Genomic DNA, 25606 nt, shown 5'->3' with positions numbered 1-25606 from the left:
GTAATAGGGTCCCGTTTTTACCCTTTGGGTACGGAACCCTAAAAAGTCTGGGTCTGCAAGAATTCGTCTCCATAATCCGCAATTATCCCTATATCGTTCGACGTCTATATCACGGGATACATCATATCTGTATCCGTCTGGAGGTCGGAGGTCAAAGGGCATTCGTACCATTCCACCCCTTATATTGTTTTGGTGGTCGAATGATTTTAATCTTTATTATTTTTTATATTTTATGCTATTTTTTACTGTAATATTATATGCTCTGTATGTTTTTTATATTGTCCCCAAATGGGTACACTAGAGGTATAATCATTATGGTAATTTTCCACGATTCAGCTGTTTAATTATTATTTAATAAATAAATGAAACACTATCCCATACTTAAAATCATCTTTTATTTTTATTTTGTAGTGACCAATTGATGGTTATTTAAGTTTACACTCAGCTTTTACCTTTTTGGTAATTCTGTGTTTGCCCACGCGCTAAGTTTGCTGAATGCTGATGCCTAAATTGCGCGTATCCGCCAGCAAGCCAAACTTTAGCGGTTGTGCCTGATCGCATGATTATTATTTCTTCTAAAACAATAAACAGAATGGAATAGCCTGCCAATTCTAGCTTTTTTTTATTCGAACGTAAAATGTTGTAATAGTCTTAACTCTGATGCATGGACCAAACCATTTTATGCTTTTTCTGTGTAGAATTACGTGTTAAGTGAGATAGGAGCTTTGCTTAGTTCCGACTTCATCACTACGGACTACCGCTGGCTTCTTGCCAAATGTTGCCTGTGTAATGTGATAAAACTTCCTCAGTAAGGCAATAAATTCTGCTTCACACGCTTAGTGCTTAAACTTTTCCTGACACAGGGTTACAGAATTACAGGACTGGGAAACTGTGAAATAATATTTTATCCAGAACTTTGTAAGCGTATAAAAAATGTTTTAGCACTTTTATTAGTCTATAGTTTTACAGAATATGAAACCAAATCAGTTATTCTCTTTTTATGTAAGTGGACAAAAATAAGAAGAATGTAAAATTAATTTGAAGTTGGTCTTATTGGTCTATGGTTTTACAAATGAAACCTAATAATCTATTCTCTTTACAATTAAGTAGAGAAAAACAAGAAGAATGTAAAATTAATCTGAAGTTGGTACAAGTTGCAAAATTGTAGCTGTAATGTTAATAGATCAACGTTCCTACTACGGAAAAAATTCTCGTGTCACAGTGTTTTTGCGCGAATTCCTCCAAAACGGCTCAACCATTCTAATGAGATTTTGTATGTACATTCGTTAGGCCTGGGAGTATGTTTTTATCTACTTTTTATATTGACACTAGAAATAATTTATATGGCAAAACAATGTTTGCCGGATCAGCTAGTATTGATGTAAATATTTTCATCTTAAAAATTTGGCTTGTTAGCATTAATAACTTTTTTTTTCCTAAAAATATGCATAGATTAATAATTTATCTCAAGAATTTCATAACATTGCTAATGGCACAAATATTGGAGACCCAGAAAAATGCTGACGAGGTCTAAGTGACCTCTCGAGACCCTCTGAGGGTACTGGGGATGGTTCCACTTCACTTCACTTCCCGACCAGACAACAATTGAATACATTTCGTACTTACATCTTACCTATTACTTTTGCAAATACTATTTAAAAAACAACTAAGTATAAAGATGTTGTATGAAATTTTTATTTTACAAAAGTATTTTTTATTAACAAAATATTCATTTATATTAAAACATCACTACATAGTATAAAACAAAGTCGCTTTCTCGGTCCCTATGTACGTTTGTATGCTTAAATCTTTCAAACTACGCAATGGATTTTGATGCGGTTTTTTAATAGATACTAGATAGATTGAAGAGGAAGGTTTATACATTATAAGTATAATAACCATTATAAGTATAATAACATCCAATAAATAGTGAAGAAAGTAGAAACACTATTATTTTAGAGGTTTCAAAGATGTACATAATATATTTTCTTCCATTAACATTGCCAACGCAGGCTTAACCCTACGAAATATTTTATCAAAATAATGTACTTAGTATTGTACACAATGAAAAGGTCTACAGAAAACTCCGCGATGGTATATGTCTATCTCGTATGGATAACAATACATTTTTTTGTCATTTACTTTTTACGCCAAATAATGGCTTATTTTCGAAGCGATTTAATAACCAATACAGCATTAATCCTTTTCAATTAAATACTTTAAATATATTGTTGATTTAATATAGATCTATATGGCCCTTTACAGCACATGATTTAAATTAATATTTTCGAAGATATTACAGACTATATGACGCCCGCAACTCCGTTGCGCCAAAATTCGTTTATCGCGCGGGAACCGTACATATTTCCGGGATAAAAAATATCCCATGTCCTTTCCCGGGACGAAAAGTATCTCCATGCCAAATTTCAGGAAAATCGGTTCAGCGGTTCGAGCGTGAAGAGATAACAGACAGACAGGCAGACACACTTTCGCATTTATAATATTAGTATGGATTTAAGAATTGTAGGATGCGAGCCACGGGTAGTAATAAATTTAATATTGTATCAAAACTACTGGATCATTTTAATTATTTTTCAGTGAGTAACATAGGCTACGCTAGTAACTAATAAAAATATTAAAAAAAAAATGTATTTTTCTTCTCTTCTTTCCTTTATATGTCTCCTAATATTAAATGTCAACATTGAAGTCATAAAAGCAAAGTGCCGAAACCACTTAACTATGGTTTAGTATCCGTATAAGAAATTATGTCCCGTAAAACTACATTCCCTTCACTGCCCGCGAAGACTTAGCTATCTTCCATCCATAAAGTTCTCAAACAGAACAATTTTTTTTTTAATTTATTACCCGATTTTGGAAAAATACTTTTTACTTTCATGTAATGACTGCGATCAAGATGTTAGTTACACTATTAGGTACTTACCATAACAAGACGTGAGTGGAAGAATAAGGTAAGTATAAGTAACATGAAAAAAACTTACCGTTTTATTGCTTAAATGGAGGCTTTTTCCGGCCCTAAGGCCGGAAAATTTATTTGAAATAGAAAAACTGTAGATTAATAGTGTAGCCAGATATAATAGCCAGGTTATGAAGTAGATAAGTAACAAGTTTTATGAAAATAATAAGGGAAAAAATGAGTTGTTGTCCGTATGTTACGAAATGTTACTTGGTCGATTCTTCCTCTCACTTTTTCAATTAGACAAGGTAATTGTTCTGTGCTACGTTACCTACTTACTTTATTTTGTTACAAATGAAAATTTACTGTACAGTTTTTATATAATACACCAAACCAAGCCGGTATTTCAATTTCAAAACCAAAAACGGAACCACTAAACCTTCTGTATCAATTTTCAAATTTCAGGTCACGGTTTTAACATGAACTCACCTGTTTTCTAACTGGGTGAATGACTGTAATGTTTACTGACAATAGGAATTGGGTTACAGTGAGCATAGCCTGGATGTCAGTTGTAATTACCGGAAGCCGTACAAGATACCACTCGTTTCTAATGCTCACATACGAGAATAAATTCAACATTATTTAACTTTTATTCTTTATTCCAATTGGGCGGCTATAAGTGTGTTAGCTATCGAATTTGGTAAGAATTGAGATGATTGTATGAAACATGAAAACATTTATTAACATAACGCGTGGTGGGATATATACATGTATATCCCACCAGCTACTTCGCAACAGTTGATGGTCTTTTGTATTTATGTTTATAATTTAAAAAAAAGGAGATCTTTAAATTGTATTCTTTAGTGATGGTTATAATATTACTAGCTGTTTGACCGAGCTTTGCTCGGTATTCGATAAAACACGAATAAAATGACATTTTCTAAAAATGGTACCTATCTAGATCGATTTATCGTCCCCGAAACCCCCTATATACTAAGTTTCATGCAAATCGTTGGAGCCAATTCCGAGATTCCAATTATATATTTATATACAAGAATTGCTCGTTTAAAGATATAAGATAAGAGATTTAAATAGGCAGTAAAAAGCGACCGTCACCTTTCTTTATCTTTAGAGTTTTAAGCGTTTTGATTTCCCTTCATTACAAATTTTAACGCGTTGCAATCGACTTAATTTTCAAGATATCAAAAAAATAAAACAAAATGTATGTTTTCAACATCACTGTACCCAAATGGGTACGGTTCGCCAATGTACGACATTTGTACCCAAATAAGTACAGTTAATAAAATCATTTAAAAAATCTAGCCATTAACTCTATCATTAATCTGTAACAATTTCATTACATTAAGTAACATAATGCTTTCATTAATAACGAACCATTTCACTAAGCCGACTGCGAGCGGTCGTTGCGGTCAAAAGACCTTAACCGCCATATTACTTTAACACCTATCGCAGTTTCGGATATCTGCGAATGCGGTTAACAAAATTGTCACTATAGTTTTACAGAACAAAAGAAAATATTATACTGTATTAGATCTAAATTCGGTTACCGCACATTTTTCAAGTTGTAAACAGCTATCGGGATTCGTTCTGTTATGGGACTAGAGTTTAGCTTTCGTCAAAATTGCAACAGCTGTTCAAGCGTAAATAATAAATATGTAAAAGACAAGACACTTTTTCATCTTTGCGACTTGTCTCATTGTTATTGAACCAAACTCTTTATTAATAAAAACTTTGTCAATCTCTCAAAAGTCTATTATACCCTCTATAACGCACATGCTACTCCTCTGATATTGCGTCTCACGGGAGTCTGTCGTATATCTTGCTTCATGCCGTTTAGTCCTTAAAAAAAGTTGACCTAGATCCTAAATCGATGTTGGCAAAGTTCCGGTGGGTTGATCGTGCCCGTAACTTTGCCTAAGCGGGGGGGACTCCCCCCCCGCTTAGGCAAAGTTACGGGCAAGCACCATGGGGTTTTAGTGGGAAGTTCCTCGGAAAGTCCCACATACCCCGGCCGATTTCCCCAATCCGCCGGGGATGCGTAAAGCATTTTCCCATGTAAAAAAAAGATCCTAAACCGACAATTTTAAGATGCCTGTACAATAGGAAGTAGAGTCTCCATGATTTCTCAATCTCACTTTGATCCTGTCCTCAATACTCAATATGTCAGCCCTATTGTGCTATTGTGAATCAATATCACGGATCACACTTAGCTGCAGACCATATTACCTAAGCAGCAAAGTTCGGAATCGCACTTGATTTGTACTGGGAAAATTAATTTTCCGCGAATCGAATAGACCATATTATCTGGGTAGTAAGGTACACAATCGTGAATAATTTCTATAGGCAAATCGTTTGTTCTGCAGAAGATATTTTCCCTAGAATATTAATGAATGAGTATCGAGTACCTTCGTAGTAATTTGAGATTCTATATTATGTATAACATATTATATAATTTATATAAGTACATTATTTATTAGGGTTCCGTACCCAAAGGGTAAAAACGGGGCCCTATTCATGGGACTTCGATGTCTGTCTGTCCGTCTGTCGAGTTCTGAAATTTTCACAGATTGTGTATATCTGTTGCCCAGCCGCTATAACAACAAATACTAAAAACAAAATAAAATTAATATTTAAAGGCGGCTCCCATACATGACACAACAAACGTGATTTTTTTGGCCTTGTTTGCTCGATATCAATAATGGCAACAGGTAGGCACTTTATAGTGTCACAAAGGCCTTTATTATTATGTCTACTTCAATATTTAAGAATAATATTAAAATAAAATAAAAAATTAAGGGGGGCTCCCATACAAAAACACAATTTTTCGCCTCTATAGCGGTACGGAACCCTTCGTGCGCGAGTCCGACTCGCACTCGATTATTTTAAATATTATTACACCTACTAGCTTTTAATTTACTTGCGTACCTATTTTTATTTGTATAGACATAATATTATATCAACACCTTCATATGTTATTGAGTAATAATCGAACAACTAAAAAAAATGTATTCGGCAGAGTATAAGGGAACTTTTCGTTCAAACTTTGAAAGTAACTGAGATGATGTTGATAGTAGTTTAAAACACGTTATAAATGTACTTACATTCATTGACCATTCAAACATTGTCAATAACTATATCGGTACTACGGAACCGGAATATTGCGCTTGGCCCGACACGCACTTGGCCGGTTTTTTATTTCCAGTACCTATTAAATTTATATACCATTTTGTCGGCATCATTAATATCTGCATTCATGCCGAATTACAGCTTTGTAGGTCTTATAGTATCTGAGCAAAACCGCAGACAGACGGACAGACGGACGGACAGACCGAAACTATAAGGCTTCCTCGTTGACTACGGACCCGAAAAAACTGCATAAAAATGGATGTTATATGAAGTGTGTAACACTTCCTTCACGCAAACCTACTGAACTCAGAACATTAAATTTTATGTCATATTAGCTATAGGTGCTCAAAGAGATTTTGATAAAGCTAAATAATTATAGAACTACTGCAGAGCAGCGGTAGTTTAGGCTTTAGAGCATAATATACGTGGGAGAGCCATGCTTCGGCACGAATGGGCCGGCTCGACCGGAGAAATACCACGTTCTCACAGAAAACCGGCGTGAAACAGCGCTTGCGCTGTGTTTCGCCGAGTGAGTGAGTTTACCGGAGGCCCAATCCCCTACCCTATTCCCTTCCCTACCCTCCGCTATTCCCTTCCCATCCCTACCCTACTACCCTATTCCCTCTTAAAAGGCCGGCAACGCACCTGTAGCTCTTCTGATGCTGCGAGTGTCTATGGGCGACGGAAGTTGCTTTCCATCAGGTGACCCGTTTGCTCGTTTGCCCCCTTATCACATAAAAAAAAAATAGGCTCTTCTTGTTCCTACAAAAGGACAATGTTCCATTGGAATACCACATCAAAACAAGAGCAAAAACTACACTAAAGTAAGTATTTATCAAGATGATTTAAGTTTCTGAATTCTGAGTAAGTATGTTAGAATAGATACATTTTCCGATTCCTTTTCTTGTTTATCTGATCTTCTGAGTTTATTGGTAATAATAAATCAGAGAACCCTTGCCATTATTTCTAAATTATGGCCATCCATTCTTATGGTGAGGGTGTTTCCCATTTGTATGTTTGTATGGCTGGTATTATCACTGAAATTGTTACCAAGCTAGAAATAAGTTAATAGAAGTGTAATATGCAAACATAATATAGCTAACATAAACATTTAATTATGTTACACTAGAGGTCCCGCGCGGCTTCGCCCGCGTAAATTAGGAATTTTACAGAAACCGTACATTTTCCCATAAAAAATATTTCCCCCGTTTTTCCCACATTTTCCTGAGTTTCTTCGGTCGTATTAGTCTTAGCGGGATAATATAATATAGCTTATAGTCTTACTCGATAAATGATCTATCTAACACTGAGATAAGTTTTTAAATTGGACCTGTAGTTCCTGAGATTGACGCGTTCAAGCAAACATACTCTTCAGGTTTATAATATTAGGTAGGTATAGATTTTTTTAATTATCGCTCGACAAACTCGAGTCTCGATCTAAAAGACTATGAAATGGTATAATATGGTAGTGATGATGATGATGATGAATGTAATTTGCATAGTAGCATATGCTTTCTGTTCTTAAAACAACGCCGAAACTCCCAAACTTGTATCTATAAAGAATCAGGAGTTCTCTCAGCACCTTCCGAACCACGGTATACCAGGTATATCTCGGTGCAAAATCTTACTTGTTGGTAGCATATGCTTAGAATACTTCTCACGAAACCGAAGTCACCACATGTTTCCCTATAAGTTTTGAGGAGTTCCCTCGATTACTTATGGATCCTTCATCAGATCACCACTTTTGTGAATATTATACCAAATTGGGATGATACCCTATATACCAAAAGAAAAATTTTGAAAACGGCGGAGTAATCGTTAAATATAAGAAAACGAACATAACACCTCCTCCATTTTGAAAGTTGGTTAAAATTGTAGCCTATGTGTTATTCTGATGTATAAGCTATATTATTGTAAAGTTTCATTAACATCCGTTCAGTAGTTTTTGCGTGAAAGAGTAACAAACATCCATACATCCACACATCCATACATCCATACATCCAAACAAACTATCGCCTTTATAATATTAGTAGGATTAAAACAGTTAGGACCTATTCCTAATAAGCACTAATGATGAGTTACGACTTAGAAGTTAGAACCAATTTTTATCGATTTTTAACGTAATATAATACAGGTTCCCTAGAACATTTTTTTATTACTGTCAAGCTAATTTTTCGTGAGTAGTGGCGAGTAGCTTCATTTGAAATACAATTTCCGCTGTGAAAATTCTCGAAAGTGGTAGAAAGTGGTAACAGAAAGGATAAGTCGTCGTTGACTACGGAACCCTAAAACGGAACCCTAAGCTCAGCGTGCCGGGGCCCGGGGCTCATCGCAAAAATCCGCCTCCATACAATTTGTATGGAAGCTGAAATCCGCTGCGCCCTGACACAGTGTGCGATACGCGCATCCGGCGGATTTTTGCGATGAGCCCCGACACGCTGAGCCCCGGCACGGCCCGTCTCAGTTAAGGGTGAGTTAGTTCCTGAAAACCTCGCTAGATGGCGCTGAGAGGCGCCTACATCGCACTATCGGTAGTACATATTCACAGATATAGGGTACCGTAAGTACTTTGTACAAGTAGCTAGACAGCTGAAATTTTCACTATTTTTGTAAGTCTACACTGTACATAAATGTCCAGGATGAAGACTTTGTATTAAATGTTAATCCCGTCGACATTCGGATTTCGGATGCACAGTCTCAGACGCTCAGTGTTCACAGTAGGTAATGCAGAAATAATTTAGAAGTATCCTAATTCCTACCGCAAAATTGTACTCAACAAAGATATTCTCGGGGAAAAATTAGACCACTCCTTTATTTATAACTTATACCACGTATAAAATTTATTCTATTCTGACAGTAATTTAATATCGCGATCGTTAAATTTGGTTTTAGAACTTCTAGCTAGGGCCTGTTTCTCCACTTCCTGATAAGTGCCGGATAGACTATCCAGTATCCACCACTTAACTTGACAAAGTATGGAGAATCTGTCAAATAAGTTGTAGAACGTGGATACTGGATAGCCTTTCCGGCACTTTATTAGGTGACAGGTAGTGGTGAATGTATGTTCGAAAGTTACTTATTGTCATGCGAAAAATAACATTTTGAGGGGAAAAGTAACATTTCGTATTATTTAATACTTATATAATATTTTAAATGCCGGGGGGGGGGGGGGGGGGGTGTATCCAGAATGCACGAAAACATACTATACATTTTTTGGATTCCGTATAAGTAATTATTTTATTATTAAAATTATTTATATACCTATTAAAATGAAAATATAATAACATAAGCTCTTATACAAAAAAACAAGTTTTGTCCTATTTTTGCTCTATCACGGTACGGAACCTTTTATGAGCAAGTCAGACTCGTGGGCGGGGGCGCTGCTGATAAAGGAGAACTGTCAAAAATTTGTTTTTGTATGATGGCAGCGTTAGTTGCTTTTTTCGCCACGTTCATTCAAAGCATTGTCAGCTGTAACGACAAAACTCAATAAAACTAAGTGTGTTTCGTTTTCGCATTTTTGGTTTCAAACATCTTTTTTTTTTCAATTACCAAAAGTAACGTAAAACATAACATCTGTAGTCATGTCACATGAATGTAACATGCAAGGGTCAAAACTCAAAAGTAACGTAAAATGTTACAAAAGTAACATTCTGGCAACGCTGCTTACCGCCGTACTCAGAGACATTAAGAGTTTGACAGATAATGTATGGAGTTTATGTCAAATTTTTTTTATTACATTTAAGTAAGTAATTAATGTTCCACTCTGAGTGCGGCAGTTAGACAACACTTAATACTTAATTGCATGGCACGTTCATGGGAACACTGACATAGTTTAATAAAATAAAAAGCATAATTTTATGGGTTTATCCCAAGTCTAAACCAATTTGTAAGTATGCAGTAAGTTTTTGCGTGAAAATTTTACAAAACAATCTCACACACTCCTCAAAAACTCTTTTACTATATTTAGGGCCTGTTTTACCACTTCCTGATAAGTGCCGGCTATCCAGTATAGTATCCACCACTTAACTTGACAGATAGACTATGTGAATGGATGGAGAATCTGTCAAATAAATTGTGGATAGCATAATAGGATGAAGTACTAGAACATTATTAAAAAAGCGTTGTGTCAAAAGCTACAATGATTCTAATAACTTTGTCCACACTGTGCCTTTTTCTGTTCGTCAAGGGCATGCGTTATAGCGCAGTCAACAGCGAACGTGAGGCATGCCTGCGGCGCATGCCCTCTGACCGTATCCAAAACTTCAAAAATGACAATATTGCCGTTACGTTCCTTGACGCATTCAATTATTGAATGCGCCAATATGAAAGTTGACGACGAAAATTGAAGATGAAAGTGCACAGTGTGGACATAGCTAATTAGGGTTAACACATAGCATGGCGGCGCTACGTGTCAGTGTTTTGATCTGAAATAAAACGAAGCAGATGCTACAGTTTATTTCACTGTCGGATTCGGGATTAATAACAGAGATGTCAATCATACAAGACAGCTGACGTATACCAGTTTCAACCTTATTATTTTAGCAACAAGATCTGATTTGCCGTACATGCCACATTACACATGGCACCAAAATGAGGCTTTCCATCAAATGACGTATTAAATTATTAAGTTAGAGACACTTTGATGTCATACAATCTGACATTTGTCTAAGTAGTTTTGATTGTGAAAGTAATTATACTCCACTCGGGCTAACTTGTCGCTAGCGGTCATTGACTCCCTGTCGAAAACTTGTCATTTTCCATATAAGCCGCGATTGACAATGAAGTGTCAGATATTGTCAATCGTGGTTTTATATGGAAAATGACAAGTTTTTACAGGGAGTCAATAACCGCTAGCGACAAGTTAGCCCGAGTGAAGTATAGTTTATTTCGATATAGACCGGTCACTGAACACGTAGTAGCGAAAGATCAATAACCGAATCTATCGCTACTTGTCTCTTTCATAAGTGACGTGACAAGTGATAAACAATTTTATTTACAAAGTGGTCAAATGACAACCATTAGTCAATAAGTAAATTGAAATCATAGCCTTTTTCAAAATCGCCTATTAAGATTTAAGTATCAAATAGCTTAATTTCGGACGCTTACTGCCGCATTCAACTGTAGCTTAACTGCAATTGAATAAAGATTTGGTTATCAGTCTCTAGATTTGCTATCAAACTCTACATTAAATTGAAGTTTATTCATCATAAGAATATCTCTGAATGCGGCAGTTATTCTCTTTTGCTAAATAATAAATGAATTCAGCAACGCCAAATTTTCCGGGTAAGCTATTCGTCACTTATGACTTATGACTTATGAGTCCACAGCGCCCCCTTAGACAATTTTCATTCCATTATTTCTTCACTACCGAACTTATTGAATGCAAGTTGTCTAAGTACTCAAATATCAAATTATTGAAATGGATAAAACTATTAGTGGTCCAAAATTAGAGTATTTATAAATACTTTTGATTGGAGCGTGCTGGATACTCGGAAATAAAACAGGTGAGCTTACAAACATGTGTTGATAGCAGAATAGAGATTAACCAGCGACCCTTTTTCCAAGTACATAAGGATCATTTTACAGAAGCGTTATAGGTATTTCGTAATATTGCACGGATAATATCAGTTAATAGATTGAATTGCGTTTTAAGTCGATTCAGCTAAATAATCATACAATGATACGGTTCTGAAATTCTGATGTAGTTTCGGTTTGATTAAATTAAATTAAGTACATAAAAAGGTCAAAACATATTATTTATCTCGTTTATCGTTTGGTTTTAAAAAAATATAAAATTGGAACAGTATTTGGGTGTTTGGATTATTTTATAATGACATCAAGATTAGAAGAGCCGAATCGCATTCTTTCTATTAAGTTCTAGTCTACCGATTTATCATTTAGTATATTGTTGACATTGTTATAGTAAATTCTACTAATAAGGGCCGCAGCAGTCAGAAAATAACAACCAACATGCCTGCTCCAACGATTGATTTGATAAGTAGGTATCCCAACGAATCCTTTTCATATAACATAGGCAATATCACATAGAACCATAGCTTATTTGTTGTACCGCATCCCCTGAGGATTGGAGACCCACCGACCACCGCGGATATATTATATAGCTGGGCTCCCGGGGCCCGAAGAGATAGTAAATGGACGCAGGCCTACCCACTAAAATGAAGCGATACTCCAACAGCTAATCTTGCCAAAGCCACCAAGAGATCCGCGACACAAAACCACAGCCCAGGCATAATATATTTATTATTTTGTTTCAATTGTAAGGTCATAGAATACCTGTTGGCTACGGTGTGTGTAACCAGAAATTTTTGAGGAAATCACGTTTTGACAGCATCTTGACAGGTTTATGGGATTAGTAGGTGATGTAAAGCACCACAAGTAAGGTACAAGGCGGTAACAGTATACTAATGCGGTACAATCGATCCCTAGTAAGCCTCTTAGGAGGAGGAAGTGTTGGGAGCCGTGTAAGTCTTCTACACACTTGATTTTAGCCGCGGAACATATAGACCATTTCTAAGAACATTCTAGAGCCAGCCATCATAAAGCCCTGGGAGTCCTCAAATGCCTTCCAGGAGTTCTAGGGGCTCCGCGAGCGATACGTAAATTGTTTTTAGAAATGTCACAAGACACCTTGGTTCGTTTAAAGACAGTCATTTTTTTTGGGGATCCGTGAAAAATATTACTTCTTATAAGGGTTTCTCTACCAAAAAATGTTGAGAATCGCAGTACTAGAGCGCTTAGAGCCAAAGATGGCTGTTTCACTCGCACATGAGACATGTGTGATGCCCCTAAAACCATTGTCAGAGATTTAGGTTCGCATTTCGAAAGAAAATATGAAAGCTAATCGACAAAAGGAAGAATGTCTCGGTAGAATATCTCCTTTATTGAAGGTTGGTAAAAAATATAACTCAACTGCCAATCGAAAAATGAAGAGAAGTAAAACATTTGTAAACCAAAATAACGCACAGAGATTTCTGAATTATGACTGTTTACTAACCGAAAAAGAAAATTGACCTTACGTAGTGTTAATAGAGGTTAAGTAGAAAACTTACTTTAGAAAACTTTTCCAAGAAATCCAATATTGTAATTTACAATGCAATGAACTCGTATGCTATGAAATTAATTGAAAATTCCAACAAACGGGTTGAAAAGGAAAACAGAAATTGTTTCAGCGCAATATTCTCTGCAACGAAGACAATGGAAAAACAATTGTTTAAAGTTCGATTAATCCAGGAATAGTCGGGGCCGACTTTTATTTGTTCGCCGGAATGCGATGATGTCATCGTTACGTCATAAACAAAATTCGCCTGTTATTTACGCATCACCATGTATCAAACAAACTGTCAAGTCCGAGGTCGATTACGACAGAACGTACACGTAGAATTTTCTACGATACAGCAAACGAAGTGCAAGTGTAGAATTCACATCGTCTCTTATGTTCGAAACAAAATTCCCTTTGTCAATGATTCTTGCTTTTATTTTTCAGCATTGCATGTCTATAACTGAGAGCATGCTAAAAGCCTACAGCAGGGCTAGCATAACAACAGTAGACATGGGAAAGAATCGACATACTGGCAGATTTTATCGACAATATGGCGGATTTCCATTGTCTACTTGTCACTTTGTCTTGTCGAACTGTCACTTTGTCTATTCTTCGGTAGAAAGAAACCGTTTCTACGCCTACTGCTGCTGGTGTACAGTATAATCAGGGCGAGAGAGTGAGAATTCCCACAACCTGAACAATTTGTGGTACACTTTACGGAAAAACTATCAGACCTATTGATTTCATGTGCTAGATATTGTGTTATCATCAATCAGTCATGGTGTGACCTGCAGAGCCCTGACAAAGCTCGGCTTTTAGCTAGTATGTACTAATTCTATATCATTATCCAAATTAAATTTCTATACTGAGAATAGGCATGATGACTATTTTTTTTCTTATCGGTAATTGAAAGACACTTAAAAATAGAAACATCGTTAAAAGAATGACTCTGATAGCTTAAAAATTCACCAAGATATGACAATTCAAATATCTCATAAAAAAGACCTGCCCGAAACGCTCCATACAAAGTGCTACGAAAGTATGACGTCAGTCTTTCGTAGTTTGTACGCATCGGGAGATAACTTTGTTCAACAGATATAATATTAAATATTGCGTTTATGAAAGTGGTTTCATAACAAAAGTTGCTTTTAATTGCATAAGTTATCGAATTTTATACAAATATTAAGAAATTTAATTTAAAAAAAAATCGACTTGAATATCCAACTTTGAAGGCGCATAACAAAAAAAATACAAATGCTATCAAGCTGAAATTTTGGGAACACTTATTTTTTACCGTGATTTCTTTATTTTATTAACAAAATTCGCTAATCTTTGACCTTGTCATCATCCCTATTAGAATAAGAAAAAAAAAAGTTTATTTGCAAAAAGATAGTATATATTTACAATAACTTGTTAAACTAATATGTATTCTGTGCAATAACTAAAATGGTACAATGTTACAATTACAACTTGATTACAACTTACAAAGTTACACGGGTTACAACTTACACCACTAGGCCTAACTCTTAAGAGGATACACCAGGGGCTAAAGAAATGAAAAAAAAGTACGTGTAATATCTATAGCTGTCTCCCTTACCTCAAGCATATACCGCAGAACGCGATAGAGACAACTGCAGAAAATCCAGAAAATCAACGATTCGTTGTCCCCTGATTCCTTCTCCAAAACTTAACCGATTTAAGTACTTTTTTCATTAAAGATTAAAAAAAGGCTTGAGCTGTGTTCCTATGTTTTGCTTTTTTTTGTATAATCTAGCCAAATCTGTTTTCTGGACGTTTGAACACAGCGGAAAATCTGGCCATTTTTTTAGGTTTTTGAACGTTCATATCTTAATTAATAATTAAATTATGAAAAAAAAGAAAACATAGGGACATTGTGTTAGTGGCCGTAGATATTCAGGAAAAAAATTATAACTCTACTAGCATTATCCAGGGAGGAAACAGGGGACAGCGTTTGTATGGAAAAAATGGCGGTGTGGAATCCTCTTAATATTATAGTCTCGCCTCGCCTGTACTTTCGCCTGTCTACTCGCCCGTCTACTCGCCTGATGTGATAGAGCCTCTACATTTTCATCTCTTCACAAAGGAAACCTGTCCCTTTCAATATCCTTTGTGAAATTTAACCTGAAAATTAACAAAGAACTTTGCTTTATAGGTATAGAACAGTCCAGAAAATAATAATATGATGAAATTATAATACATGGCTGGAGCACCGCAGTGCTCTAGCCAAGCTTTTTAGCAAAGGCACGGCCGTAGCATACTTTTCTCGAAGCGGTTCGCGGCTTTTTCACACCCCCTTTATCTTTGATGTTAACAAAGCTAGGGATTTAGAATTTCGGTGACTAGGAGCAAGTATTAAAACTAGCTTTACCTCCAAATTACATAACATTTCGATGAATAGTTTAATAGTTACGGATGATCAAAGTTACTACATTTTGTCACTCACTGACTGACAGATCATCAAAATTCTAAGGTACTTCTAGCAGACTTAGAACCTTGAAATTTGGCAACAAGGTAGGTCTTTATCCACAGTGAAAGGAAAAATTATGAAACTGGCCAAGTGCGAGTCGGACTGGCGTACATAGGGTTCCGTACCGTAAATTTGTATGGGAGCCCCCCTTAAATCACAAGTTTATGTACTTTTTATTACTTATTATTAAAGTTGAAATACAATTAAGTATTTTCTGAAATTTTCAAAAACCTTACTTTTACCATTATGGATATAGAGCAAAAAAGGGCAAAAAAAACGTGTTTGTTGTATGAGACCCCCGATTAATCATTTATTTTATTTTAGTTGGACTAGTAGCTTTTATAGCGACAACAAAAGTACATAATTTGTAAAAAATTAAAATATCTATCTATTGCGGTTCTCAAGATCTAGCCTCGTGACACACAGGCTAGATCGTGTGCTCATTGCTGAGCCACTATAATAATTATAAAATAAAGAAAACTATTGATAAATTCACTGAATGTTGATTTAAATTACAAAATAAGTTGAAGGCTTGGCTTGAATGTGATCTGAAAACTTTTTACGATAGATATATTGCATGGCTATGCAATATTTTGCTTGGCTCCTTTTTACATTTGATGTTTTGGTGGGATAAAATTTAATTTCTGGAGTAGTTAATTTATTATTTAATACCTAAATGTTCTAATATTATTATGTACTTAATACTTTTTAAACGATTTGTTACAATTTACTTCTAGATAAACTTGTTGATTTATTTAAATTAAAATAAATATGAAGACTTATTTTGTAACAAAAATCAATAAATCGTTTGTCAATAAGTTAGATTTGCTTCAGAGATCAAACAAATTCTTCGCAGCGTTGACAGACAACTCTTTCAAAATGGCGCCAAGATCACACTCACACGATTTTGAACTTTATATACTGTGCAATAAATTAAGTATTAGCTTTGAAGTAAGTGGCGGAAAATCTATTATTTATATTTTGAGGTTATAAATATGAGAACAAAAGACGACTTGAAAATACTTTTTGAGATTATGAGGACAGTTTATTTTGGTCACTAATTCCTAAGCTTAAAATACTAAGATAATTTTGATAATTTTTAGTAGTCAAAACGTGAGACAGCTGTCAAGATGATTTTTAGAACTAAATTACAGTTATTTGTGTTATATAAACATATTCGAAATCACTGAGTTATAAGGTATTTAAATCTAAACATCTTATATATAAAAATGGATTTTCAAATGTGTTAGTCGCGCTAAAACTCGAAAACGGCTGAACGGATTGGGCTGATTTTAGTCTTAAAATATTCGTAGAAGTCCAGGGAAGGTTTTAAAGTGACACGAAGTTCACCGGGGCAGCTGGTATAATTATATTTATGCCACGATAGAAGATGAAAATTGCTTACTAAGTAATACCTAATATTATCGCCATTAATTTACCTTTTTTTAATTATAATAGACTTGATGACGCCCGCAATTCCGTTGCGCCAAAATTCGTTTATCGCGAGGGAACCGTAAAAAGTATCCTATGTCCTTTCCCGGGACTCCAGGTATCTCCGTACCAAATTTCAGCAAAATCGGTGCAGCGCGGCGGTTTGGGCGTGAAGAGGTAACAGACAGACATAGTACACACTTTCGCATTTATAATATTATTATACGTGGGAGAGCCATGCTTCGGCGCGAATGGGCCGGCTCGACCGGAGAAATACCACGTTCTCACAGAAAACCGGCGTGAAACAGCGCTTGCGCTGTGTTTCGCCGAGTGAGTGAGTTTACCGTAGGCCCAATCCCCTACCCTATTCCCTTCCCTACCCTCCCCTATTACCCTATTCCCTCTTAAAAGGCCGGCAACGCACCTGCAGCTCTTCTGGTGCTGCGAGTGTCCATAGGCGACGGAAGTTGCTTTCCATCAGGTGACCCGTTTGCTCGTTTGCCCCCTTAAGTATTTCATTAAAAAAAATATTAAGTAAGTATGGATGTTTTGGTACCCGAAGTGACTAGTTGCTTGTTAGCGAATTTTGCCTAGATTTTTGTCACGATCCGAGATATAGGTACATGCCAATACCTTAAATTGCTATCACACCGAGTCATTAGCCTATTTTCCGTCACGACCACTCCTATTTGGGATTTCCGGGCTGCCAAAGAACTCTTATCCGTTATCAAATCCCGAGGGAGGAAATGCTTTGGACATGGATTTACTATTAACATGCCACTCATGTTGGGACTAACGAAGTAAATTCCTTGTACGAAGTTGAGTTTGCATACAAACGCAGCTTTGTAGCTCGTTTCGTTAAGTTATGTGTGGAATATGCATGAAACATAAAATTTGATTAAAATATCTGAACTAGATATTAAAGAAATGGCAAAAGAACTTTTATTACAGCTCTTAAAATGGGATGAGGCATGTGCGATTGAAGTTATTTAACTACTTCTTGTAAAACTAACTGACTGCTTTACGTTTGTATCTTTGTTACTGTTAAGTCGATCCAATAAAATGTATCTTATATCTTTAAATAATATATATGTCGTAGGATGATTTGATAAATCCGTGTTTTCGCGAAATCCCTAGAATTTTCGCGAAAATTCGATTTATCAAATCATCCTACGATGTCGTAGGATGATTTGATAAATCGAATTTTCGCGAAAATTCTAGGGATTTCGCGAAAACACGGATTTATCAAATCATCCTACGACATATACAAAGTTCCAGACAAACAATAGAAAAATACAGATGCTATTTCCCTGTAGACCGTTATGTGCATTCACAGTTAACGTCCACAGGGAATTCACAGGAAGACTGCATACCTAATAAGAGTACAAGGTCTTGAAGATAATAGATAATTGAATTATAATTATAATTAATAATAATCGTTTTAATTTATAATCACATCTGTGAATATAGGACTGTATCGCAGCATTGCACAGACCTCATTGGTTTTAAATGCTGTTTAAATTAAGTTGAATTATTGTATACTCTTATTTGGTAAAAATATAAATTAAAAGGAAATAGTTTTATTGCGCTTTATTACATGTTTTGGCACTAGAAACCGTAATAGTCTGTAAAAGTAGTCTAATTAGTTGTATCAGTCCAAATCCGCCGTGATTGCGCTTACACAGGGCAAAAAATCAGAAAATGTTTACATCATTGTGAATTGTGATTTGTGTGTATCGAACCTTCGAAACCAATCATTTATCTAAGGTATCGAACGTATGAATTTTGAACAAAAAAGGTTAAGGCGACGCCTTGATAATTTGGCTGTAGCGATGTCGATTTTTCTCAGCAATGACTAAAGCTAAGAAATTAAAGTTCATTGTCAGTATTTATCATGTCTTTGTCTTCGAATTACTCATAGCATAAACCGATTGGTCAACTTTTATGACACAGAAGAATCAATCAAAAAGTAAAAAAAGGGATTTTAATTTGCCCATAGCAGAGACCAGCCATTTACGTCCTTTCCATTTTTTTGCTGTTCCATTGCTTGTTTTCTATGAGAGGCTGGGCCGGCCTCTCATAGAAAACAAGCAATCTAAAACATATCCAACACGGTTTATTACTTTAACGCGGCGTCACCTTAATATAATATTATGTTTTAACTGTCTAAAAAGTAAAGAACCTGTGTAAATACTCGTCATTTGCCTACAGTCGCCTGTATAATAATGCAAAGAATAATAATCGTAGAGATAGATCATTAATTTTAATTCGACAGAAACACGGAACCTTTCTTTATCGAACTTGTAAGAATTTCGGTAGAACATTGATGTATGATAATTACACCCAAAACAAACATTTTCGTGACCAGTCCCGCTAGTCCCGTTTAAACACGAAATAGTAAACTGCGATTAAACTGTCACTGATTAGTTATTATTTGTTATCTCTAACGGTACGTTTAATCGACACTGGCTCAGCACGAGTTTAGTTTAAAATTAAATGTCTATTAAAAAGATAATTTTTACGCTACATTTTTTAAGTTGTCAAATTACTAAATGTTTATTCTTACATCTACGACAATAGAGTCTTGTAGAGTAGCCAAAAAGAGTTAAGATTGAAAGGATATTATCCTACTACTTATGAACTTCTATCTTTTGCCTCCGGCTTCCTACATCTTAATCAGTAATCACACAGTATCTCACATCAATTTTGTTTTTTGGCGTCAAAAGTAGGTAGTCCATGTGTTAAACCCAACAAGTTACTAAAACGCTGCTGCTTGCGGAAAAGCTAGTTTACAATAATAGGCTGGTTGTTGTGCCTACATCGACAAAATATACCCTAGCCATTAGCCAACCCCACTAGACATGTAGTCTGGATACTAAATTATACATACATAATGTATAATACATACATAACACTGCGACTGAACATGGCAAGCGTGTAACCCGACAGTTTATATCAAATTCTTTACTACTTAATTCAAAATTAAGGTTTTTATAGCCATGGCGGTACAGTATGTACTAAAATATTATGATTTATGTGTATAACAGAGTAGTAAAAAACTAGGAATACTTAAAATTTTTGTAGGTGTTAAAGTAACTTAGCCTAAATATTTGTAGGTGTTTTGTTAATTACCCAAACTTTGCGCAAACACAAGCCTGCGTTAATTTTATCCGTTGCTTTAAATTATAATATTATCTATCAATCGTGAGCACAGAACGAACAATAAGTATTGAAACAGAACAACAGTTGTAAGTATGAGCAGAGAACACATAGCGGGAGACAGGGAAAAGTCAAAGTGGAGTAACTTTGGAGTGTTTGGAGTCTGGACTCGACCGTGACGAAAAAGATCAAGTAGTTGAAATGGAAGTGGAACCACAAACGAGGAGTATTTTTTTTATTAAATAAGGGGGCAAACGAGCAAACGGGTCACCTGATGGAAAGCAACTTCCGTCGCCCATGGACACTCGCAGCATCAGAAGAGCTGCAAGTGCGTTGCCGGCCTTTTAAGAGGGAACAGGGTAATAGGGGAGGGCAAGGAAGGGAAGGGAAGGGAATAGGGGAGGGTAGAGAAGGGAAGGGGAGGGCAGGGAAGGGAATAGGGTAGGGGATTGGGCCTCCGGTAAACTCACTCACTCGGCGAAACACAGCGCAAGCGCTGTTTCACGCCGGTTTTCTGTGAGAACGTGATATTTCTCCGGTCGAGCCGGCCCATTCGTGCCGAAGCATGGCTCTCTGACGTTTATGTATGGAGATACTATTGCCGAAAAGGAACTAGGATAGTTTTATTGCGGTTAACTTTACAATACCCGCGCGACAAACGAAGTCCTATTTTCTGCGTGAAAAAGGCACTAAGTTACGAAGTCTACTTAGTTATCTAGAAAATCTTGAGACCTGGATATTGGCTAACCTAGAAATAATATTCGGTCAGACATAAAACGCACTTGTGTCCGGACAGAGGCCTAATAGCCCTTAGCTGTGGCCAACTTGTCGTACGACATAATATTAGGTCCCAGACATGAGTTTCAGCACAAATTCTTGATAAAGTTAACTTTATCAGTTCATACTAAAGCCAAGACGGTTGTTGAACATAGATTTAGTTTGTAGCTTAGTGTAAATAATCTTAAACAGTGATATTTTGTTAAATATATTTATATAAGTACATAATTATACCTCCTGTGATGTAGCGTAAAATATTATTTTCTCTAAAGCTCGGTCGTCGAGTACAACGATTTCGGAATGGGCATATATTATGCTCGCGATTGTAATGCTATCTTGTTGGTATAAAAATATATACAGACGAACATACTTGAACCTCCTCCTTTTTTTAAGTCAGTTACAAACCGAGATATACAACGATTTCATCCGCGACTGAAAGAAAAGTAGCGTTAGGGCGCATTTAAAATTTTAAACGTGCACGTGTTCTGTTGTAGCATTTGAAAAACACGCGGGCAGCACGCGCTCATCCGCGCTGAATCCGCGCGCGTGTTTTCCCAAACGTTGCAGGCTGCAGCAGAACACACTCACGTCTGATCGCGCCCTTAGGCCTTGTTAAAAATTCTCTGTATTCGGCCACTGAACCTAAAGCTAAATATGAACCAGAAATGATTCCCATTACCCATACGTAGTCGTTAACGGTACCGACACTACAATTACTGGCCCGCTACCATTAATATCGGTTAGATAACTTAATTATAACGCATCATCAACCATTAACTCACCTGTAGCTGACGGGGGCTCTTAGATTAATTGAGGTATTCCTAGCGACCGGCCTGGCTCTCTCCCCCTCGTTCAAACTCGAGTAACTCCGGGAGAAACTCGCACAGTCACTGATGTTCACTGTCTCGACACTGTCGTTAACTGTCTCAACACTGTCGTTCCAGTCGCTATACTCCATGGCCCAGGTAATGTTCTCGAAGGTCCGGTTGGTCGGCTCGTAGACGCCGTTGTGTTTGGGGCTGGAGTACGTATAGACGCGGTCGAGCTCCGCGTCGCGTCCTGTGAGGATAGGTTCGTGGGTTCGACTCCCGTTGGGGGGTGTGTAGTCGTCGGCGGCGGTGTACCAGGCCTCCAGCACCGCGATGTGGGTGTCCAGGTCTCGGCAAGTGAGACGAAACTCCGCGTCGTGACACCGCTGCTCCTCCACGATTTCTGGAACAAAGTACTCGACTTACTTCTTTCTATATTATTTACTTATCCATTATATTTCGCCCGAAGGCTCTCTTCATGTTGAATCATGATATTGTGTCATGATTGCACATTGCACAACTGTATTTGGACATACGATCGGCAATATTATGGACAATATCAGACTAATGTGTATTCAATATTCATACTGTGATTATACATAACAATCATGTATAATCACAGATTCGCAAACGCAAAACGCTCAGAGAGACCGCAGATGGTATCTTCCAATTTCCACATTAGCAAAAATACCGGGTGATATTATAGTAATTCAAAACAGAGGAAATGGTAATTATTTGTAATTCCTCCTAAATCAAATTAATAAGCTTAACATCTACACCCAATTAACATGCGCCTAACATCTGAGTATTCCTAATTATTCATTAAACAAAGCTTAAGGCTTACTTATATCGGAATTTTGTCCAAATATTTAAAATATCCACGTCCGGTTGCCGGTTGATGAAGCCGCGCAGACCAGTGGTACTCAACCTTTTTATGAATTTTATATACTAGTTATACTACACTTCATCACGAATTTTAGTCCTCGTGTCGCGGGCAGCATACAAAATGAGCGATTTCATCCTGGAAAAAGGCAGATACAGTGAAACTAAAAAATTTTGATTATTATTTTAACTTCACACGGGCCACCAAAAAGTCCTGGTTGAGTACAGCTGGCGTAGACCGTTTCATAGCGGCTTATTTGTTCTACCGGGTTTAATATTCCGTTGGAGTTTTGTATGTAAATGAATCCAATCACACAAACTCAATAATGTGAACGGGACATCGCGTTATTGTCGTTTAATTGTGTTGACTGTCAATGTTCTCATCGGTTCATTATTTACCATATAAGAGTAGATTTCTTTAGTTTGTGTAGTGTATATTATGATTTCATCGGAAGGGAAAATTTCTTCGTTCTTAAACATCGATAAAGCGATAAAAAGGTGGATACTTCACTACATACTGCAGCAGCAGTACCTAGCAATGTAAATATAATTATTTTAAATGCATCCAGTAGCTGTAAGTAAACATCAACCAACAAAATACATAGAGCAGGAATTGTTATCAGTTTCTGCAGCCAAAGCACTCGCCCAGAAGAATTCGCATGAAGTAATCGGAGTGGATTGTCTTACATTCCTGCATTCACTAATCTAGCAAACTCTTCTTCACTTTTTACTATGTCTATAGCTATTCCAATCCTGCAAAATCCTACGGCTATATTACTAATGTCCTCTAGTGATGTAACAGTAAGCTCGCTCGGTTTAATTCGAGTATCGATTTCGTTTCGGTCGATTGCGTAACTGCATCGCATGGAGCGAACGAATGTTAACTATGTTAATGCAGGGATAGGGTTACATACACTACTGTTACTGCACTGATTTGATTAAGCAAATGTTCAAACAAATGTGTAAAAATATTATATCTAATTGATGAAGTTGCATCTGCGTTGAAATGTGAATAGAAAATATATTTACGAAGTGAACGAGCAAAAATCAATTGTAGGTTTTTTCGATCACTTCGCAAACCTATAAGCGAAACCGCAGGCTAACAAAGTATATTATGTAGCGGTACCCACAATAGGGATGATGACAAGGTCAAAGATTAGCGAATTTTGTTAATAAAATAAAGAAGTCACGGTAAACAATTAGTATTCCCAAAATTTCAGCTTGATAAGCATTTGTATTTTTTTTGTTATGCGCCTTCAAAGTTGGATATTCAAGTCGATTTTTTTTTCAATTAAATTTCTTAATATTTGTATACAATTCGATAACTTATGCAATTAAAAACAACTTTTATTATGAAACCACTTTCATAAACGCAATATTTAATATACCTGTCGAACAAAGTTGTCTCCCGATGCGTACAAACTACGAAAGACTAACGTCACACTTTCGTAGCACTTTGTATGGAGCGTTTCGGGCAGGTATTTTTAAATTCACCAAGATATGACAATTTAAATATCTCATATATTTGAATTGTCATATCTTGGTGAATTTTTAATCAGAGTCATTCTTTCAACGATGTTTCTATTTTTTAAGTGTCTTTCAATTACCGATAAGAAAAAAAAAATAGTCATCATGCCTATTCGCCTAACATTCCTGCATCGCGCTTTCGAAGTTTTCTGAGCGCGTCGATATATATACGACAGCTGAAATGTATCACGTGGGCTTCGGCCTGACCGAGCATACCACCTCACTCGGTCGAAAGATCTTCCTTTGGCCGCCACGCTCATTTCCACATTGGTGGCCCTCGACAGAGCATGCCTCCTTCATTATCATCATTACCCGCCCCTACGCACCGCGCCAGCCAGCATCGCCTCATCGGGTACATCGTCCACTAGCCGCAATGTACCGCGGCCTGGGCGACTCCGCATCGGCATCATCGGGCTTTCTCACTACACCGACCGACCGGTAAGCAAGCAGAGCACATCTCCCCTGGTCAGCACATAGCATCGGCCCCGCACGGCAGCTATCCGACTCACTGGATCCCGTGCAGCAGCTTACAGTTCCGACTCACTGGAACTCACTGGCACTGGCGACTCAAGCGACAAGACTTCAAGAATCGACCTCCGGTCTTAGGGGGGAGTGATGTAGCGGTACCCACAATTCGCCTAACATTCCTGCATCGCGTTTTCGAAGTTTTCTGAGCGCGTCGGTATATATAGGTACGACAGCTGAAATGTATCACGTGGCCTTCGGCCTGACCCAGCATACCACCTCGCTCGGTCGGAAGATCTTCCTTTGGCCGCCACGCTCATTCCCACATATAGGAATAAAATTAGTTCTATTCATATAGTTTCTCTGTATTGACATCATTTTTTATATCTCAGTTCATCTATGATATAGGTGGTCCTGCAATCCGAAGACGCGCCCCACCAATTTTTGGGTGAGCATCTTTCCCTTTGACCGCGTAGTGTGCGGTATTGTATAGGTAATTAGTGTGTACCGATAACTTGCACATATATTAGACAAAAAAGCTTGTACACATATTAGACGATTAGGAGGAATAGTGGGGCGCGTCTTCGTGGATTGCACGGACTATAAGGCAAAAACCATTTGAAGTTAGGTTGTTGCATATTACACACAAGCAGGTAACTTGATGAAAAGGGGTTGTAAATTAATGCACGGAATCAACTTTGTTATCGCTATAATGCCGACAAAATACGTAGACGTGAATTCTTGCACGCTCCATACTTTAATCACAATGGGAGTTTGGGTTTCGGCGTTCATTGTACCGTAGCCTTTTGAATCATCCGGATTAAAGAAATAATTAAACATACCCAGTATACCCACCCTTAAGGCTTAATCCGGCTTTTGTTCCAGCGATATTACATTTTAGATAAATCTTTAAAATGTTGGGTAAAAATGTCTTTGAAATCGTA

The 25606-nt window shown here is 36.8% G+C and overlaps 1 protein-coding gene across 1 annotated transcript in view; it reads right to left on the bottom strand.

Moving 5' to 3' along the window:
- LOC121727404 overlaps positions 1-25606 on the bottom strand; it is a 130056-nt gene that overhangs the window by 77813 nt on the left and 26637 nt on the right. The window contains exon 2 of the mRNA XM_042115244.1: positions 21762-22191. Within this exon, the coding sequence (XP_041971178.1) occupies positions 21762-22191 (430 nt within the window). The remainder of the gene's footprint in view (positions 1-21761; positions 22192-25606) is intronic.

The sequence above is a fragment of the Aricia agestis genome, chromosome 1 (assembly GCF_905147365.1).
Source record: "Aricia agestis chromosome 1, ilAriAges1.1, whole genome shotgun sequence".
Lineage (NCBI taxonomy): Eukaryota > Metazoa > Arthropoda > Insecta > Lepidoptera > Lycaenidae > Aricia > Aricia agestis.
This window is presented reverse-complemented; position numbering and strand designations above follow the sequence as displayed.